Below are 20357 nucleotides of genomic sequence, written 5' to 3'. Positions count from 1 at the left end.
ATATTTCCATAAAAAAAAAAAGAAAAAAAAAAGAAAAAGTAGTCTATCACTTCTTCATGTCCTCAATCTTTATTTATGTGAGATATTGGAAAGGTGGTTATTTTGTTCTAACAAAATTCCTTCATCAAGCTTGCCTAAGTAGTCAACTATTTTAGGCACGCATTTTCTATTAAAATGACCAAAGTTTGAATTTCCACTTTTAAGTTGTAACCCAATACCTCCACTTTTGGTACTCATTATGCTCATACATAGATAATAATACTAAGGGTCTCTACTAACTTTGGACATCTATTTGAACAAAGCAGGTCATTCAAATTTCTTTTAGAAAAGCAATTGTCCTTGAAAATAATTACTCCGAATATAAAATACACACATATACACATATCCGGGAATTAGGGACTGTTTTTGAAGCCCAATGATGGTCAAAGAAAGTAACTTTATTAAAGAGGATGTGACAGGAACCAGAAATTGAGGGAGAACTTAAATGATCATTTGCTACTAATATTCAAAAGCAAATTATAAAATTCTCCAAAACATATCCAAATTTTGCCCAACTCTTCTTTATGTGTAACTACTAAACTAGTAAATTCCTAATTTTCTTTCAATAATCATACTATCAACATACATTAATGGCTGAATATCATAGTAGTTTAAAACTCCGAGGGGAAATCAATTTTTCCCCGTAAACTACATCGGTTGAATCAAAAATAAAATTATTTATAATATTAGCTATTTCTATCTTAAGCTTTCAATTTCATCAGCAAAGGAAATTTCTCTAGAGGAAGGTAACCACAAATTGAAATGGGTTATGTGTAACCCTTACTTCCTCTCCTTGCTTATATCCTTCGCTTTGCTCCAAGCTTGAGAGGGTATGAAATTTTTTCGTGGGAGGACATCCATCCAAATGGGCATTAGATCTCATTGATATCAAAAACTTGGCAAAGAGTATCATCATTGAAACGACCATCCATAATGGTATAGAGACAAACATTGAGCGGTGTGTCAGCGAAGACACTAGGCTCCCAAGGGGAGTAGACTATGAGATCCCATATCAGTTGGAGAGGGGAATGGAAACCTCTCTCTAGTGTAGACGTATTTTAAAACCGTGTGGCTGACGCCGATACGTAACGGGCCAAAGCAGATAATATCTGTTAGCAAGATTTTACGATCACCCTTATGTGACTTTAAAGTCTTGGTACTTTATGCCGCATAGTATCATTAGGAGTAGACTTAGGTGTTACTCTGCCAAGAGGGGATGGGATATTTATGTCGTGATGTAGGCCTTTTGAAAAGTCATTCACAACGTTTCCCTGTTTTTGTGAAGTGAAGGTCTTGGATTTTCTTGGGGAAGGATCATTAGATTGACAATAGTAAACTGTTTCCCAGATTGAACCATCTAAGATGTTTTCACTAATTGAATTTCTTCAGCTACTTTCACTCTCTTGCATTACTTCCATTTCAGGATGTTCCTTTCTGATCCTGAATCTATGAACCCTATATTCGCTACCCTTGTTGCATGGTGTCCTCTTCATCCAAATTCTAGCCACTAAAATCCTAGATACCTTCTCTTTCAATGTCTTTTTTCTTCCCAGATTGAACCATCTAAGATGTTTTCACTAGTTGAATTTCTTCAGCTACTTTCACTCCCTCGAATTCTTCCATTTCAGGATGTTCCTTTCTGATCCTGAATCTACGAACCCTATATTCGCTACCCTTGTTGTTGCATGGTGTCCTCTTCATCCAAATTCTAGCCACTAAAGTCTTAGATACCTTCTCTTCCAATGTCTTTTTTCTTCCCTTTAATTGCTCGACCCTATCATTCCCTTCCTTTTCCCTGCATCTACATTACTCTCGAAGTCAAAGGGTAAAAGTTTCAAGAAGATGAAATTTACTGGCTGGTATGTAGGGGGAGATCTTAGCCTCTAGTTTTAACACTTCGGAGGCGTGTTGATTAGGCACGCCTTGAAAGATCTATATCATAGAGTATTTGGGTTTAACTTGGCTCCATAGAAGAAGCACCATGGCTGGATTTTTGCTTTAAAAAAAAAACGCACAAATGGATCAAAAACCAGAGTGTCGGTATTACATGACGACAAGAAAGGATAAAATGTTTTTCGAGCCAAGTTAGAGAAATGGATGAATGGAGCCCTAAAATATCTAAAGAGACATAGTGGTCTTTGTTGATGGTTGTTTCGGTTGAGCATTCTCTTTCCTTTGTCAAATTCTCTCTTACCAAACAAAACTAACTTCTAACCAACCTACAAAGGGCTGTGAAGTTGGACCAAATGCGAAGAACGAACAGATTTGTGTGTGGAAGTTGTAGGCCGACAGCTGCTCAACTGTTCAAGCACTTTCCTTTCTTCTATTATTCAAGAGAGGTGGTTGGCTCCGATTCAACAAAGGGTATAGTATGGCTCTTGTGAACCAGAGAGTCTTTGAGTATTTTCAGGTTTTTAGAGTTTGTGCAGTTGCGAAGATCACAGATGCAAAAAGAACAAGGAAATCCACATAGAAAACAGTTTAACCGGGATTCAAAATCAGTTACGACATCCAGGTATGGAACAAGATTTTAAGAAAACAAAACAAAACAAAACTTCAGTGTACAATCAAATATATTGTAACTTTATTCTATAAATGGAAAACACGACAGGATATTATTTTGACCAAGCAACAAAGTATAAGGGCATTTTTAGGAAATGATATATAGCATTCTTTCATCTATTTCTATGAATTTAGAAGGAAAAAGTTCATAAAACTATACCTGCAGTTCATGCGTGATCATTGTCCCCCAGAACCGTATTCTTCCACTTGTATCTCACTTGAGCTCACTCCCAAGTTCTCAGAATCGATCGCTCCTCCAGTTTCAGAAACTTTGGTGGCTTTTTGCAACTCATCAGTTACATTTGGTTGGGTTGCTAACTGTTCGTCGGTCAACTGCTCTTTCTGGATAGTTGGTTTTGGACGTCGGATGGCTTCAGCTGCTTCTGGCAATGCAACAGGTGGAGGCTGAGGAGGAACCCATGTACGTTGAACTGGTTTCTCAGCAGTGAATACACTGGAAGAACCTGTCTTCAACTCATTATTGTCGCTCTCTGTAATATTAACATTTCTCTTCTCCCACCAAGGCAATGAAGCGTTACCATTCTGATAGGTAACGCCATTGTTTCGCACCATGTAATTCAAACCTTCATCTTCTTGAGTCTGGGAGAAAAAGGCAGAATTGTTTTGCGTACCAACCTCCCAAGGCTATTACATTCACACAAGGAAAATTAGTAAACAATTTATTTGTTTTAGTTCACAAGAGAACAGTTAAAACAAATATATAGCAGAAGTCCCTACTTGTGGAAGATCTAGGTTTTTTTTTTTTTTTTTTTTGGGGGGGGGGGGGGGGGGGGGGGGTGGTTAAGCATAGCCAGTTGATTCATGAAAGATACCCGAGTACAATATCCATTTCTGAAAAATGTCCGACCACTGTATTTGACATCCATTAGAAGTGTACCAAACCAAATTCACATATTGGAGAGAGAATTAAAACATATATGGATTTTAAAAGAAAAAAAAAACGAGAAAGAAATAAAAGAAAATTCATGACATTTACAAAGAAAAATGGGGAACCATTTCCCACCACGAAGAGAAATTAATCAACATAGATGATTTCCGATGTTGAAATGAGCTCACAAATAAGGAACCATTATCCAATCCAAAATTTTGTGAACGATGAAAATTAAGAGGAATGACTCAATACTTCTCCCTTCATTTCAATGTAATGTCCTATGAGTCAAAATGACCCTAGCGACGAGCATAAATTGAAGGAAAACTTTCATCAAACAGCCTTCGCTCTAGGAGCTAGGCGAGGATTTGATGGCTGTTGATTTGGTTTAGGAGGTAAATCATCTGTCCTGAAAGGAAGCCTATGTTAAAAAAACTTGGAACAAATCTCACGGGGAGTCCAAGAGTTTAAACAAAAGAAGGTATGCGCAACTACAATTTAGTCCTCATAGTAAGATATTGATTTGATTTCTCCGTTTCCTATTTAAGAGAAAAAGAAAAAAAAGAAAAAAAAAAAAAAAGGTGTCCACCTATTTTTTATTTTTTGCATTAATTTGACCCATGGACACTACCATTCAATTGTAATGATGTCATTTCTAACAAACGCAATAAAGCCAACTGCATACCAACACCACCTTGCTGATGGAATTACAAATATCGAACACAAAGGAAAAGCCAGACTTCTTACTAATGACGTGTTAATGTAAGGAACCAATTTGAAGGTCAAAGTCTATTCTACACTCAAGCAATGTATTACTTACTCTAATATTAGATGGTTTTTCTCCACTCCGGACGTTGGCCATGGTCTGATAAGAAAAACAAGAAATTTGAATCAGTACACAAAAAGCTTGACCAAGATATTATCGAACACATCAATAACCAGCAGTAATAATTAACTATTAATAAACAATTAACTGCGCCATATAAGAAATCTGCAACTACGTAGGTCAAAGCATGGTAATCAAATTCTCTAATCTGAGGTAATTTTCAGTTGAATTGCCTATTTATTTTGGAAACAAGTGTTTTATGGTCAATGAATAATAGTCAATAGTAGCAACAATTTGCCAAATAGAAGCCAGTTTGCTTTTGAAGGATTGGACTGTGTAAGTTTACATATCTACTTGGAAGACAGCATGCTTTAATATGGGAACATACTCATGAACAAAAGAAATTTATTATCCAGAAGTGCCATAGAAGATTAAATTACCTCCATGTAAGACTTGGGATACGGTGCAACTGAGGGTTCAAAAGGTGTGGCAGACAAGGAAGGTGTAGCTGCATATAAAAATTTTAGGCATATCACAGTGACGTTTGTGTTTCAAAACAAAAAAATACTATACACAGAACAACACTTAAACTGCTAATAACAACCTGACTGCAAGCTATAGTCCACCTTGCCATTGGAATATGGCTGCTGCAAAATACTCAAGTGAATTGAGGGTCAAAATTCAGTAAGTAAAAGAGATCAGATACTATAAAACAAAGATATCATCTTAAGCCAGAAAAAGTTGCTCATTCTGTGACCACTTCTAGCTCTCACCTTTGAACTCATGGCAGCAATTCGGTAGTCTTCTTGATCAACAGTAGCAGTTCTTCCATACGTGGTTGCTACCAATTATTATACAAGAATTAAGAAAATTTATAATTAACTCAATATTCCTGATAATTGAACTATCATTCGCAAATATATTTCATGGTGCTGATTTGCTTATCTCCTTTACCAATAACGAAGTTCTTCCATTCATTCTCTCTGCTGATAATTTTAATGGAATTAGGAGCACCTATCAGCTAAACTCAATATTTCTGAAAGCTGAAATGTCATTTGTAAATATGTTTTAATCACATGATGTACAAATCAAGCGCATGCATATCCTATGATCTTGAAATCTAAATACCATTACCATCCAAGTAAAAAGGTGTAAAACTTCGAACGTGTTACAGTAATTCCATTTCTCTTTATTAAAAATTCTTCTCTCGGATAGCTAGTCAGTAGTACCTTCCAATTTCTGAATGGCATTCAGCATCAACTTCATCTGCCCAAGCTGAGCATCCAACAAGTTGACACAGTTCTCAAACTTCTTTTTCTCTGAAAATTGTTGAAAAATCTTGTCAGTCAAAACAACACAAAGAATTAGGAGACAGAAGAATATAGCTTAAACCACCTTCATTTTTTGCATACAGCATCTCTTGACTCGCCTTTGCCACATCAGATGCTGCTGCTGCTGCTGCTTTGGCTGCAGCAGCTGCTTCCTCAGCTGCACTTGGTTTTGAATCAATTTTCTTCTCAGCGTCATCATCTTCCTTCACAACTTTGCACACCCAAGATTTCAACCTAGGAATAATAGATTTCTGAAACAGAGTACATCAATCAGATCTTACAGAAACATTACAAATATAGAGTTATTAAAAGAAGCACTCAGCACTATCAGTCAAATCTCATATAGAAGTTCAGCATTCACATGCCAGAAATCTTCATACAACAGCAAGAACATACAGAGTTGAAAGTTTGGCTCTTGAAATAATTATATGCAATGGAAGGGTTACCTTAATTACTATAGCTGTTCCAGCCCCCGAAACAGCCAGTACTCCTACAGCGAGAAGGGCATGAGACCAGTGGAATCTAGACCGTGTGATGAAACCCCCACTAGATCCACCAGCAGCAGGCGGAGCGACACTGGCAACTGGTTGAAGAGATTGCATAGAGGGCTGTGGCTGAACTGTGCTCACCTTTCCATCTGTTCATGATAAGCGCATAAAACATATGAATCATGGTATTTCAATAATCCTCAAAACATAGGCTGAAGATGAAGAAAAAATAATGAGCTCTATCTTATTCCTCGGAGTACAATGGACCGACTAAACTAAGAGAGATTCATTTTAATTCCTCGGAGTAATCATCACCTTGACTCACAGTAGCTGTCTGTGCATTAGAGGGCGGGTCCTGTTTTCACACCCCCACAACGCCCAAAGAACAAATAAAGAAAAAGCAGCAGTTAGAAGCAGCGCGCATATAAGCAAAGGAATCAACGCTAAACGAATATTCTATAAGACGTCTCAATGGTAAAAGAATTGGCTTACAGGCGCACGCCTGAAGGCTTCATCAATCTCCTCCTTCGTCAGACCTTTTCTTTCTAAAAACGATCGTCTGTAAACAACAGGAGAGCCTCTTACTCTTGGGTGTTGAAGAAACTTCACAGCATTTTGCACCTGATCCTCTCTCATTGGTTCAGAGTTCACAAACACAGATGGCGAGGAGGTTTGCTTCTCAACCTCCGCCATCTCATCTCCACGATCCTCGACCGTAGCTCGTGCAGGAGCTGGAGCTGAAACAAACACCAACCTTCAGCTACTACTTGCATGAGAAGAAAACTAAAAGCCAATACCGAAGCTCAAGGCTTCGACTTGGCCAAATCCAAGTAACAGTATACAGTGAAACCAAATTGCAAAAAGAAAGAATGAAAAAGAGAATCAAACCTGAATTCTGGGAGTTATTGTCATCTGATGGAGGAGGAGCCGATTGAGTTGCCGCCATTGTAGTTCCTTCAAGTTTTGCACATCAAATCCTTTGGGTCACAAAGAAATCTCCGAGAGAGGGAAAAGGGACGGACGGTGTGAACCGAAAACCGAACCAAATGAATAATTGGACGGAAGAATTGGACGGAAGAAATTGAGAGATGGAGAGGAAGATAAAAGGGGAAGAAATATCAGGTGAAATCCCCGCTTTGCAGCAGAGACTGGATTTTGCGCATTACGAAGCGCCTTATTATTATATATATATATATATATTTTTTTTTTTTTTTTTTTTTTTTTTTGGATCGAAAATTTAAAAAATAAATAAATAAATAATCGGATAAATGTCATCAATATTCATGTCCCACCAAATGGAAGGGAATATCCTGCCGAATTTCTCAAAAGCTTCCTTCGAAATTACACTGATTTTAAGGGGAAGGCCCATTTTATTATTTAGAATTACTTCTTTTTTCTTTTTTTTTTTTATCACAAAAAATTAGTGAATACATGTTTAATTAAAGTATTTCCTTCTAAATGACTGTTCTTGAAATTATTCTTCTTCTTGAAATCCTGGATTTGTAGGTAGTTTCAAGCTAATTGATCTCGCGTATTGGTACTTGGCCTCAAGTTTGTTTTGCTATATACGTACAATCAACCATGAAAATACTACTCGAGACATTAATGAGTTCATAATAAATCCAATGAATTTGGTGAATTTGTTTCTGAAAACTATACGATCCAAAGAAGTGAAATTTGTACCTTGAATTATTATGAAAGATTAATATGGTCTGCTTAATTCATACTCAGTACTTGTAGTTCTTTCTAGGTTGTGGACCAAATAGCCAATAACTCATGGGAAGTGGAGCACATTGCCATTAAACTTGAGAGTTAATGAATATAATTGAATCAATTTTTTTTTTTTTTTTTTCAATTCTGGTTGGAGAGGAGAAAAGAATTGATTAACAACTGTTTCCTAAAACCCATTAGCTAAATGATACATCACTAAAAATGTAATTTAACAAGCAAAAGATTCTAACCCTGAAGATTACAAGACTTAACTTGATAGCTTTAAATTATTTAGGAGCTTGTCCACCATGATTCTCTGTTGGACCCCACTCAGAGTTTCTGAGTTCATTATTGCATTAGAAACAACAATGGTTGTGGACGGGGAATCTGCATTAACCTGAACAGTAGAGATAAGCAAAGATAAGAAAGTTTATTTATTAGTAAAATTGGTACAAGAAATTACACTTTCAAATTTCAAAGAACAGTAAAAGTGAAGGGCAATGCCAAGAGTGAAGACTAATTTCGACAATATAATGACTCTTGTGTAAGGTCAATGTGAATATAGTACAATTGATTAAAATATATACTCTCGACTTCATACGTTAGAACTCAAAAAGAAATATATATTTTATATTTCAAATAAAGAAATTTTTTGTTGAAGAAAATATAAGGTTAATATGTGCTAGAAGAGATCATGGGAAGAGAATTATACAGAGTAACGACCAATGTCTAGCAACAAAATCTAAGGATTGAAGAAACATACCCAAACTCGGCCATTTATACCAACTGCCGTCTCGAATGAAAGCTTCTTCCCAAGAGATTCAAGAACAGGACATGTTGGCGAGCTTAGAAGCCTAGAAGAGAGGACCAAATCAACAATGTGAATGAATGATTAGAAGAGTGACTTAAAGGGGGGGAAAGAGCAATTAAGAAAAGCAATCTAGCTTACATTCTTGATAAGCCAGTTGAACAGTCAAAGATGTAACCATCCTTTAGGAGGCCAAATCCAGCTGCTTTCCCACTAGCTATATCAAGCAAAATGATAATCACACGAGACAAATTCCATGTAAATCACAACAACCAAAAACTGAAGAGAAACATGAACTTGCATAAAGTATGCAGGCCCTGCCCACCCCTCTTCAGAGGATGAGTTCACAGGAACATCACTATATTATATCGATCGACTGTTTTAACCTTCAGACGATTTATTGGATGCTGAGAGAGGGAGGATTTAACTAACCATCAGTGCATGCCAGCTCGGGATTCATACCAGGGTTTACCTTCACCACCCGCACATAAAGAAGGGCACCCATCTACAAGACAGGGAATCAAGAAGGCATGTTTAAGGAGGATAAAAAAGTGAAACTGATAACTTCAATTGAATACACTTATGATACATATCCCTGAGTTAAGGTAAGTAGATTGCAAAGAAAAATAAGCCAAATTCAAAAGGGTAACAGAATACAACTTTACTGATATGCAAAAGATATTTCTCAACCATCCCCACCCAAAAAGGTAAAAGAAGAAAGAGACAAGCATAACCTCTCGGGATAATAAATGAACTGACAATGCATAAAAGCTTCTATAGAAGGAAGACAGAGGCACAGCTACAGGTCATATGGTTAAATTAACAAAAATATGTGCACAAAAGTTTATACACACCTCAAACTTGGGAATGTTTCGTCTTGTTCCTCCTTCAAATGCAAGAACAGGAAGAGAGGCCAATGAAGGACCTTTTATGTCAACAAGAAAATTCTGCATACAACGTAAAAAAAATTATAATATGATAATTAACAAGGTAATCAGAAAAATCATCATTGGTTTCCTAAGACTCATTAGACATGGATACCGGTCAAACCATCCAAGAAAATCAATCAGAGAGAGTAGTAGCCAGTTATTTCGTAATTGAACAAATACATTTAATTCAAACAATAATAAAGAAGCACTTACATCGGATCTAGAGTCAACCACGATTCCAAGTACGCAATCTTCTGCACATGGCACATACTGGAAAATAGCACATTTTTATTAAAATTAAACACGGGAATAATATTGATAGTCGTTTCAATTGAAGAAACCCACCGAAACTAGCGGTTGAAGTTCACAATACGAAAGTTAACTGAAACAACAAACAATATAAGGATCCCCATAATCGATTGAAGAGAATTGGTGCTACTGACCCTTTTCTGTGAGCTTTCAACCCAATATTTGTTTGGTTTTGAGAACCTCAATTTTCCAACTTTGGCCACAGAAATAGCATCATGGTCCTGAAAGATTGTTTTTAGAAAAAAGAAAAAAAAAAAAACAAAGGTAAACAATCCCGTAAACAACACTAGTGCAAATGCAACAATGCGAACTTCGATTGTCGAAAACTAAACGACATTTGAAGTATTCGATTGTCCGCTCAAAAGCTTATGGAAATTAAATCTACAATCGTTGAGGAAATTAATGGTTGCTAAAACGGGATCAGAGACATATATGGAGACGCACAAACATTGAAAACAATAAAACCCTAACAAACACCTGTCGAAGACCGCCTCCAAGCTTGATGGTTTCGTTGGTCATGTTTGAGAGGTCGAGAACCACATCTCCTGGAACCTAAGCAATCGAAATTCCAATAAAGATAAACGAATACGCCACGAACAGGCAAAAAGAAGAGGAAAAGGAACAATGAGATTGATTTCGAACTTACAACTGGCTGATCAACCAGAATAGATGACGAACTAGAAGATTTTTCAACCATAGTTACAGGTACAATCCCTTCCACGAAGCAAACGAGATGTTTCAACAGTCAGCGACCGGAGGAATTGTGAGTGGAAGAAAGAAACCTATCTAGTGGGCGAGAGCAATGAACACGAAAGAGAAGTAATACGCCCGAAGGAGGCAGACCGAATGGTTTCGTGGGTAATTAATATATTCGAAAAAGATATTTATTTTTCATTGTTGTATCCATTTTTATTTTGATTTGTGAATTAAAAAATAAATAAATAAAAACAAAACCTTTTTATTTTTGTTAATTGAACGAAAATTGAACAAAAAAGTAAAAGTATGAGCATTTGTCTAGTCTAGAGTTTAATTTGTTTTTAAAAAAATTAATTGTATTTTTAGATTTAACTACTTATTATCACATTACTTGATTCAAGGTTACTTCGGGAAGGAGGCAAGCAAATGAAGGGAGGCATTATGGTCGACTACAAGAAGCAAAGCTTCGTAAACTCAACAAGTTGCTCATAGAATGTCAACTACTAAGTTCAGTCTTTCCACTTCATAGAAAAAGGGAAGAGAGAGAAGCAAAGATTAGCGAGCTTCCTGCCGTCCACCCTACCTAAACAACCGAGGGAGAAAACTCTTTAAGCTCCCCTTTATTCGTCGTTAAGCCAAGGTCCCAGGTCTCCAAACCGGCCAGCACATTTTGGACATACAACCTAGTAGGCCTTCTCTCTCCGCACGAGCTGTGGGGCATATTATATATATATATATGCTCTAATAATAAAGAATATAGTTTAATTAGTTATGGAAGACGGGGTGGAATTATGTTTTTATGGTCATCATCCTAGGAGTTCTCATTAAAAACCTGTATCAAACAATCTTATAACCCCAGAAGAATGTGATATACAAAATCATAATGTCATCACTTCCGTGTAAGTGTAAAAATATACAGAACAATATAACTTCATACACCAATACAAGATAGCTTAATCGACAATGCAAACAAAATGAACGCCACATTCTAGTACTTGAACAACCTCAAGAATCAGGTATCTACTCGACCATAATTAGCCATGATTTTGAATCGGATCTAAACTCGGCAACGATGTCGCTCCCGTGATGTGTATAATCTTTTATCAAACCTTAATACCTTTACTGTTTACAGGATGAGTATTGGCATCAAGAAGAGTCTCGAGTGATCTCGCCTTTCGGCTCCGAACTCTACCAGCTTCTTTCAACAACTCGGACAACCTCCTCTTCTCATCGTCGACATCAGGATTGGCAGTCCCGAGTTTTTCCTCTCTCATGCCAACAACATACTCCAACATTTCAATTGCATCATCCAACCTGTATAATGTCATGGGAGGAGAACTGATCAATGTATGAAAAACGTGTAGAGTTGCATCAGCTGTTGCTCAAAGGACTAGATTTCTAAACATTTCTTAATGAAAATGTAACCTCCCAAACCCATCGCTAGTAGATATTGTCTTCTTTGGGCTTTCTCTTCTGGACTTCCCCTCAAGGTTTTAAAACGCGTCCACTAGGGAGAGGTTTCCACGCCTTTCTAAGGAATGCTTTGTTCCCCTATCCAATCGATGTGGGATCTCACAATTCACCCTCCTTGAAGGTCCAACGTCCTCGTTGGCACACCACCCAGTGTCTAGTTCTGATACCATTTGTACCAGCCAAAACTCACCACTAGCAAATATTGTCCTCGTTCAGATTTCCCTTTCAGACTTCCCCTCAAGGTTTTAAAACGCATCCACTGAGGAAAGGTTTTCACATCCTTACAAGAAATGTTTCGTTTCCCTCTCCAACCAATTTGGGATCTCACAGAAAATATTGAATATCGGTGGCACAATAACGAAAATGACTTGGTTATGGAGATTTTCATAGTTCCAGACAGAGATTATGGGAAAAGGACAACTTCAATTACAGTACTGATCATTCTATGGTAATAGAAGGATGGTTACATTACCTGCCAATCGCATCATATGCTCCAGCAAGGTTGCTATAGACTCCGAGCGTGTCGGGATGATAAGGCCCGTATTCTTGTTCTAGTATGCTCTTGGCTTCTTCAAATAGCTCCACAGCTTCGTTAATAGCATATTTCTGAACACAAGCAAGCCCCATTTGATTAAGAGCTATCCCAAAGAAAGCAGATTTTTTTTCTCCGTTGTTGCGAAGCTTTGGAATTGCGTTCTTGAAGGAGTCATAAGATTCAGAATAGCTCCCTAACATATAATACAACACACCCATCTGGGCTTCAATTCCAGCAATGGTGCTTTGCTGTCCAGGGGCATTACTATATATCTTCAGTGCCTTTTGTAATAATTTGACAGCTTGCTCAGCTTCATTCATTGATTCATAAATAGCAGCAACATTAGTGAGACCACTAGCAATCTCCTCAGGAGGAATCCCAGGGATAGGCTTTTCATAAATTCGAAGGGCGTTTTCACAGTACGATACCGACTCCCTCGTTTTTCCAGTCTTGTTGTATAAATCAGCAAGACGAATATATACTGAACCAACTGCTGGATGGTTTTCTCCCTTGGTTGTCTTGAAAACAGTGAGAGCTTTCTGGTAAGCAAAAACAGCCTCGTCGTAACGGGACAGGGATAAGTATGAATCTCCAATACTGCAATCAACTGCAGCCACATCAGTCTCTTGGCCATTCGCCACCATAGCCATGCTGGCTAAAACTAGATGCTCGAGTGCAGCTTCATGATCTCCTTTTGTTTCACATATGAGACCCATAAGCCTCCTATCTGCAGCCTCCTCAAGAGAAGCAGGACCGACATTCTTTTTGTGTATATCGAGAGCCATTTGACAAAACTTCTCAGCCTCATCAAATTGCAAAGCTTGAACATGGGCTTCAGCTAAATACCTATAGGTCTCACCAACTCTGGGGTCTGCTTCTCCAAGGACTTGTTTCTGCACCTCTAACCCAGTTGTATAACAGATTAGAGAATTTTCCAGCAGGCCCAGCATTGCATAGGTATCACCTAGCTGCATGTGACCTGCAAATTTGGCCAGCGCATGTTCCTGGCCTTCCTTGATGGCAGGAATCTCAATGGAATGCTCCAACAGAGGAATTGCCTCACTGTACTGGCCTAGACTACAGTAAATAGCTGCTGTAACGTGCAAACACATAACGAGTTCCAAGCTCGGTTTCCCATTTGCAGATAGTTCAAAAGCTTTTGCAGCACGAAGAGCTAATAAAAGAGCTTTCTGCAGATTCTCCCCTGAAGAAACTAAACTCCTAGCTTGCTTAAGCAGATAGGGTCCTAGATCAGGATTATCCATCATTGATTCATTGAAATCCTCGGTTCCATTAAGTATTTTCGAGCCTCCCAAAGGTGAATCTTTTTGTTTCTTCGAGTTAGAAGCAACCGGACTAGTTTTTTTCGAACTCTTTTCATTCTTTCTGCTAATAGGGGGCTTATCAGACAAATCCTTGCCACTGGGACTTGATTTTGGAGATGTCTCGTGATTCAATTGCAAGTGAGAAGCTTTTTTTCCGGAAGAAAGGCGTTTTGAGCTTCCAGGTTGGGAATTTTCTGTGTTCTTATTCTCTACAGATGGTAAATCTTTCACAGAATCCCTGGGAAAATCATTTTCAGTCCTCTCTACAATGTCTTCTTCCTCCTTTATTATCTCTACCTCCCTCATCTCTCCTCCTACAAGATGATTCAGTTCGGAATCAATCCTGGATTCCCCACCATCTGATCCAAAGCTACGCCTTGAAGGAGACTGATCTGAACTTTGCATATCATAGACATTTTCATAAAGTTTCTCAATAGAGGTATCAACCAAGCCATCAACAGGGAAATCAACATTAACACTTCCATGGCTCTGAACACTCAACCCGCTCCTAGGCGACTTGTTTCCATACGACTCTTCCATATGAACTGAAGAACCGTTATGTTTATTCACAGCCCTTTCTTCATTAATTTCATCCATGACAATTCCCGGCATCTCAATTCACCAAAATCAGCAAAGAACACAGAAAAAATAGCAATATATCTGCACACCCAGAAACGAGAATAGTTCATACATATTCCAATACACACGGGAAGCAATATCAAGGTGAAAATGATGAACAAGATTCAATAATAAAACAAAATGGCAACCGCAAAGCAGCTCAGTTGTGGGAGAAAGCACAAATAAAACAAAGATCGACTCATCCAAATTCGATGCGCGCAATTATCGCAAATAAACTCACCCAACTAACACAGGACTCATAATCATCAACTTTTTTAACCCAAGCATTTCCACAAACAGCTTGCAGGCAATAAATGCAATCAAATAACAAATAACCCAAATAATAAATTCAATGCCAGCGAAATTGGGTATGAAAAGAAAACATAAACAGATCAAGCAATACTCAGAAATATAAACAAACCCCGCACCTCAAAAGAACCCCATGAAGAAGAAACACCTAGTGATTGCGTTCTTCGGAAGAAATAACAGCGAGAGAGCAATATAGACAGATAGATACAGATATATATATATATATATATATATATATATATATATATATATATATATGTATAGAGAGAGAAAGAGAGAGAAATGGGGTGTTTTATAGGTGGGAGACTAAGGGAGTAAGATGGAGAAGAAGAGAAAATCGGGGGATATGAAAAGGATTGGGTAATCGGATTGAGAAGAAAGGATAAGAGCGTGAAAGTGATGATATGAGCGGGACTTGGCGCCCACCGGGGGCGGCGTGCAGAGAAAGAGCGCGACCTCTCCCCCACCGGCTACGCCTGCAACTGCCGATTTCGCATTTTTCTGTTTCCAAAAAGCTTCTTTTATTACACATTCTCATATGTCTCCGCTGGAGAATTTAATTCAACGTGGCATCACTATCCTCTGGGACCGAAATGACGATCCTACCCTTCCAACACTTTTCCTAAAATATATTAAATCCTTCCTTAATCTTAATTCTCCAATGTTTCGTCCCTAATTTGTTTTAGTTTTTCTTAAAATTTATAATTAATATTTATTTATGGATGAATTAGTGGATAATATTTTATTAAAATACACATATTTTTATATAATAGACGCAATATAGAATACCATGTCGTTCACGTTTGTATTGTCACTGTCGAGTGGGTGGACAACACGTATACAAAAATTGAGGAAAAAAAATGCTCGCCCAGTCACGTGAGGCAGTAATTTACAAAGTACTGAGTGGTCCTATCTTAATTCCAAAATTCTCCTTCCTTATTTACCCTCCGCACAACATTTTTATTTTATTTTATTATTTTTTTTCACCAACTATTTAAATAATTGATTTCTTAGAGTACTAATTATTCATTATTTTATTGTACTTTATTTGCCATTATTCAATGATTTATTCGACATCATACAGTAATTATTAAGATATTAATCAATAATTATTAAGTTAAATCTCATCATACACATAAATACTGTATTTATGGGTACAGTATTTTTGGGAAAAAGAAACTTTTTGGAAGGTGAGAAGGGTAGTTTGGGAAATAAGATTGGATTCAGGCTGGAAGTTCATGGGATGGAGGAATGGCAATCATTAAAATAAATATTTTTAATATTTTATATTTAATTAACCCAACAGAAATTAATGAAAAAGGAAAATAAATATTTATTTAGTCTATGAAATCTAACCAAATAAATAAACTAATATTTGAAGTGCGAGAAAAAAAAATGAAATTACGACTTTACTCTTTTGGTACTTTGACTATAATTGTCTATCAATTAAATTCACACCCATTGAATTTTTCATTACATCTTGAAATTTTAAATAAATAATAAAAATTGAGAAAATATCGAAGAAGAAGAGAAACTTCAAGTCTTGACCGTGGAAAGATAGGGTGAGGAGACGGATTTGACAAAACGTGGAGCATCGTATGGGGATGCCATTGGCCCAATGGGCCCACCTCACCTGCCGACTTTTCTCTCTCCTTCTATATTCATTGTCGGTGGATAGAATCTTTAAGAAGGGATGGGCTTTAATCTATTGGGCCGACGGCGGCCCATGTTTTAACAACAAAACTGAATTAAATAAAATGTATTGACAGCTGTGGGATTTGAACCCACGCCCTTTCGGACCAGAGCCTAAATCTGGCGCCTTAGACCACTCGGCCAAACTGTCTTGGTGATGGGATGTCCGTCCTATTAAAGGAGGATGTTATTTTTAATTAATAAGAAGAAAATTCAATATGATTTTGTTAATGATTAAGTTTTATAATTAAAATTGAATGCCATTTAGACAAGTAGAAAGAGCAATAGAAGCTTCATTTATATCAATCCAACAATTTACAATTTGGGTATCATGTTTATTGTAAGGGCAGAGCTATAGCTATGATGTCTATATACAAACATAATAAAAAGAATAATCTTGGGGTGACGATCAATATAAATTTTCTCTTTGAAAGGAAAAGAGAATGAGGGTGAGATTTTTGTATCATGCAGGATCACGGCTACAAAGGTTGTAACCAGAGATAAGCGAACTAACAGCAAAAGCAACGAAGGCAAGGAAGGACATGCTGACTGATGCACTGGCCATCTGTGTGAACTCATCTTTTCCCCAATTCGATTGCCAGTCGTCAACACGTGTCGCAGCGGAGGAAGACGACGATATGAGAAGATATGCCAATACCTGCCAATATAATTGAAAAAACCAGGATTGCATCATTAGTTGATGTACAACAGAAGCAAGCAGAGTGGCTAATAATCTTGGGATATCAAGAAAATTCTCGTTCAGATTCATGCGGGAGAAGACTTGATGATAAAACACAATAATTCCATCATAGTGATTTAGATATTTGAGAAAGACATAAGCCTGAATGATCAATCGTTAAGTTAGTAACGGTCTAAGTTCATCGCTCGCTAGCAGATATTGTCCGTTTTAATCTGTTACGTGCCGTCAACTTCACGGTTTAAAACGCGTTTTCTAGGGAGAGGTTCCCACACCCTTGTAAATAATTGCCTTGTTTCCTTGGTGGGATCTCACAATCCACCCCTTTGAGGGCCCAGCGTCCTCGTTGGCACAATGCCCATTGTCTGACTCTTATACCATTTGTAACCGCCCAAACTCACGGCTAACAGATATTGTTTTCTAGAGAGAAGTTTTCCTTACCCTTGTAAAGAATGTTTCGTCAGATTGTGGGGCACCAAAACGATTCTCTAAGCAATCAAGCGAGTTTCTTTTAGCCTATGTATCCTATTAGTCAGGTAATAGAACTGTACAAAACAGACCTTTAACCATTGAAACACATTCATTGAAGCAGAGCAGCAGTGAAACACATGTCTATAGACATTAAACAATATTCATTCAGACCTGCAGATTTGCACAACTAACCTGATCCATGAAGAAGTCGAAGTAAGAACGGACGCGATGACGTATCATATGTTGCTTCTTGATTAGAGTATAGACAAGATCAAACGCTTGAAATGCCGCATACACGAATGCAATTATATTAACAGTGAGGCAGTACCTGTTAACAAATGGGCATAATCAGATAATATAAGACGGGCAAAATCATATAGACCACTGGAAAATTGCAAAAAGAGATAACTTCAAATCATTTGAACAAAATATGAGATATATCCTATAATTTATGTATTCTTCCAATACAAGGGAAGCTAGAATAATGTCACACATGATTGATCACAAAAAGGCATGGAAATTATGCGAAAATCCTGACAGTGAGATTGCTTCCACTATAATCCTTCACTCACAGTACACACACTTGAAATTATACCAAAAACCAACATGAGAACTAAGAACTTGAACTCAAAGCAGCAAATGACTCGGGGAAGACAGAAAAGTGGCCATGTCAGAGACTCAGAATATGCTTTAAGTTGTGGGTCACTGAATTAAATAGTCTAGCAAAGGAATTCATTTGGACAGTGTGAATCATTGAAAACTTGGCAATCAATAGGTTGGAACGAAGGCGACGCCTCCATTCTTAACATGGCATTCGTCATTTACAATGAGACGTACCTTGAAATTGAAGACTACATTTAAAGCACCTACCTCATGTGATGACAATGTGGTAGACAAGCAACAGAAGAATTTCAAGATCATTTATCACAATAATTGTTTCAAGCTATGACTCTCCTTGGAAGCAAATTTATAGGATTCAAATAATGGAAAGCTAATTGGTATGGTAAAAGATTGACAATGCATGTCTCAGTTGACGCTAACTGAACAATGAACTAAATAGTACTGTGCAGCCCAAGGAATTGAGGAAACGACAAGTCTAGTCAATTCTGAAACAAATCAACAAAATCAAAATGTACAAATTCCTGTACAGCCAAAAGCAAATCCAACTTACGATATTCTCTAGTGTAATAGACATTAGGCATCGAGTAGATTGTAAGAAGAAGAAGAAACCTGTATTCCTTGTAACGATCGAAGGAGTCGCCGCTCCATCCCTTAGTCTTATCAGACGCCATAACGGAAAACGAAATCAAGCAAACCGCCACTTCACACACTCTAAAACCTAAAGCCGCCTTCGTCAACGCATCGTCCTTCGACCTCCTCGGCGGCGGCGGCGGCGGCATTTGCTTCGGCGATCTTCCACCACCACCACCATCCTCCTCGACTCCACCCGCAGCCGGCCCTACCTTGGTCACAGACTGCGGCACCTCCTCCTTCATTGCCCGATTAAACATAACCTTAGACGAAGTCAACCTATCTCCAGGAAAGTTTGCGTACTCCGGCAGCTTCCGAGAACCAGCATTGGGAGACCGAAGCGGCGAGAACTGAGTACTCTTATTATCAACATCAACAACAACAATCGACTTGGAGTTATCAGGCAGCTTCTCAGGAGATGCATACGGAGAAGCATAAGGAGACGTTTCGGGAGGGTCGCCGACGTCAGATCGGAGCGGCGAGTGGAAACGCAGCGGCGAGTGAGGAGACTCCATATGACTGTGAATTGACGACTCGGAATTTCTGGACGACGACTTCTTCATGGACGAAGAGTCGTACGATCTTTCAGCTTTCAATTTCGTCTCAATCATTTCTGCTTCAAACTTTGACAGTTTTTATTGAAGGATTTGCAAGAAAAATTCTTTGAGAGAGAGAGAGAGAGGAAGCAAAAATTACAAAAAAGAAAAAAAATGCAGTTTGGGGGAAAAAAGAAGGATAGTCCACGTGGCATAATTTGATTATTCATTATCAAATCATGGGAGAAGATTCCGTGTATTACAGTGTACACAAACAGGATTGGAATAATCAAACGGCGCTGATTACACGTAATGTTTTGTATGACGTGGCAAAATTTAATTTGAGGAAAAGGGTTGCAAACAGTGGGTTCTACCGTATTTTAGAGCCTCTCCGACAAAGTAAAGTGAGTTCAAGCCAGTGATTCCGTTTTCTTCCCTCTTAATTTCTAACCCCTTCTTTACGACGTCGTTTATGCCTTTTTCCTCCGTTCATAATTTAATGTATTTTATTTTATTTTATTTTATTTTGTCGACCTTATATTATTCTTAAATACTGATGTTACAGCAAATTATGGAAAATTTTCTATTATATTCTATAAATAATGTATAAGAAAGTAAATATTTTTTTTTATAAATACGGTAAGTTTATTTCAAGTACTTCTAAGTTAACTATTTTATAATTATTAAAACAATATTATAACTCGAGACTAATTTCTCTAACACAAACGACATAAACATTATTTGTGAGCATTCGAATCGAGAAAAAGAAAATCGACCCAGCATTGGCAGCTAAGGTCTAAAGATTCAAACTCGAGTTCAAGACCTACGATTCATATCTGATCGACTAGATCCAATTACATGAT

At 37.7% G+C, this 20357-nt stretch overlaps 4 protein-coding genes and 1 non-coding gene across 6 annotated transcripts; all 5 read right to left on the bottom strand.

Moving 5' to 3' along the window:
- Window positions 1–2601: 2601 nt before the first annotated feature.
- Window positions 2602–7295, bottom strand: LOC111793689 (peroxisomal membrane protein PEX14). 2 transcript variants are annotated; one of them, XM_023675691.2, is made up of 11 exons: window positions 7024–7295; window positions 6628–6872; window positions 6451–6490; window positions 6094–6284; window positions 5712–5898; window positions 5546–5635; window positions 5090–5157; window positions 4921–4960; window positions 4757–4824; window positions 4311–4355; window positions 2602–3246 (listed from the first exon to the last, which is right to left on the bottom strand). In XM_023675691.2, the coding sequence occupies exons 1-11, from the start codon at window positions 7079–7081 to the stop codon at window positions 2779–2781; spliced, it is 1500 nt and encodes a 499-aa protein (XP_023531459.2). In that variant the 5' UTR covers window positions 7082–7295; the 3' UTR covers window positions 2602–2778. The 2 variants fall into 2 exon arrangements, with proteins under 2 accessions (XP_023531459.2, XP_023531457.2); XM_023675689.2 differs by having other exon boundaries at window positions 4921–4963; window positions 7024–7294.
- Window positions 7296–7951: 656 nt separating this feature from the next.
- LOC111793693 (uncharacterized) lies at window positions 7952–10742 on the bottom strand. The gene is made up of 9 exons (XM_023675696.2): window positions 10538–10742; window positions 10369–10443; window positions 10026–10112; window positions 9796–9852; window positions 9508–9600; window positions 9086–9158; window positions 8795–8870; window positions 8609–8699; window positions 7952–8242 (listed from the first exon to the last, which is right to left on the bottom strand). Exons 1-9 carry the CDS (start codon window positions 10586–10588, stop codon window positions 8114–8116), a joined length of 732 nt encoding a protein of 243 aa, XP_023531464.1. The 5' UTR covers window positions 10589–10742; the 3' UTR covers window positions 7952–8113.
- Window positions 10743–11405: 663 nt separating this feature from the next.
- Window positions 11406–15089, bottom strand: LOC111793096 (protein KINESIN LIGHT CHAIN-RELATED 3). The gene is made up of 3 exons (XM_023674827.2): window positions 14967–15089; window positions 12533–14580; window positions 11406–11901 (listed from the first exon to the last, which is right to left on the bottom strand). The coding sequence occupies exons 2-3, from the start codon at window positions 14530–14532 to the stop codon at window positions 11691–11693; spliced, it is 2211 nt and encodes a 736-aa protein (XP_023530595.2). The 5' UTR covers window positions 14533–14580; window positions 14967–15089; the 3' UTR covers window positions 11406–11690.
- Window positions 15090–16610: 1521 nt separating this feature from the next.
- TRNAL-UAG (transfer RNA leucine (anticodon UAG)) lies at window positions 16611–16690 on the bottom strand. Its single transcript has one exon. It is a non-coding gene; the product is annotated as a tRNA-Leu (tRNA).
- A 120-nt stretch (window positions 16691–16810) lies between these two features.
- LOC111793114 (CASP-like protein 4A2) lies at window positions 16811–19656 on the bottom strand. Its single transcript, XM_023674848.2, has 3 exons — window positions 18938–19656; window positions 17900–18035; window positions 16811–17197 (listed from the first exon to the last, which is right to left on the bottom strand). The coding sequence occupies exons 1-3, from the start codon at window positions 19567–19569 to the stop codon at window positions 17003–17005; spliced, it is 963 nt and encodes a 320-aa protein (XP_023530616.2). The 5' UTR covers window positions 19570–19656; the 3' UTR covers window positions 16811–17002.
- Between the last annotated feature and the right edge of the window lie 701 nt (window positions 19657–20357).

The sequence above is a fragment of the Cucurbita pepo genome, chromosome 4 (genome assembly GCF_057944985.1).
Source record: "Cucurbita pepo subsp. pepo isolate OVF chromosome 4, ASM5794498v1, whole genome shotgun sequence".
NCBI classification, from domain to species: domain Eukaryota; kingdom Viridiplantae; phylum Streptophyta; class Magnoliopsida; order Cucurbitales; family Cucurbitaceae; genus Cucurbita; species Cucurbita pepo.
This window is presented reverse-complemented; position numbering and strand designations above follow the sequence as displayed.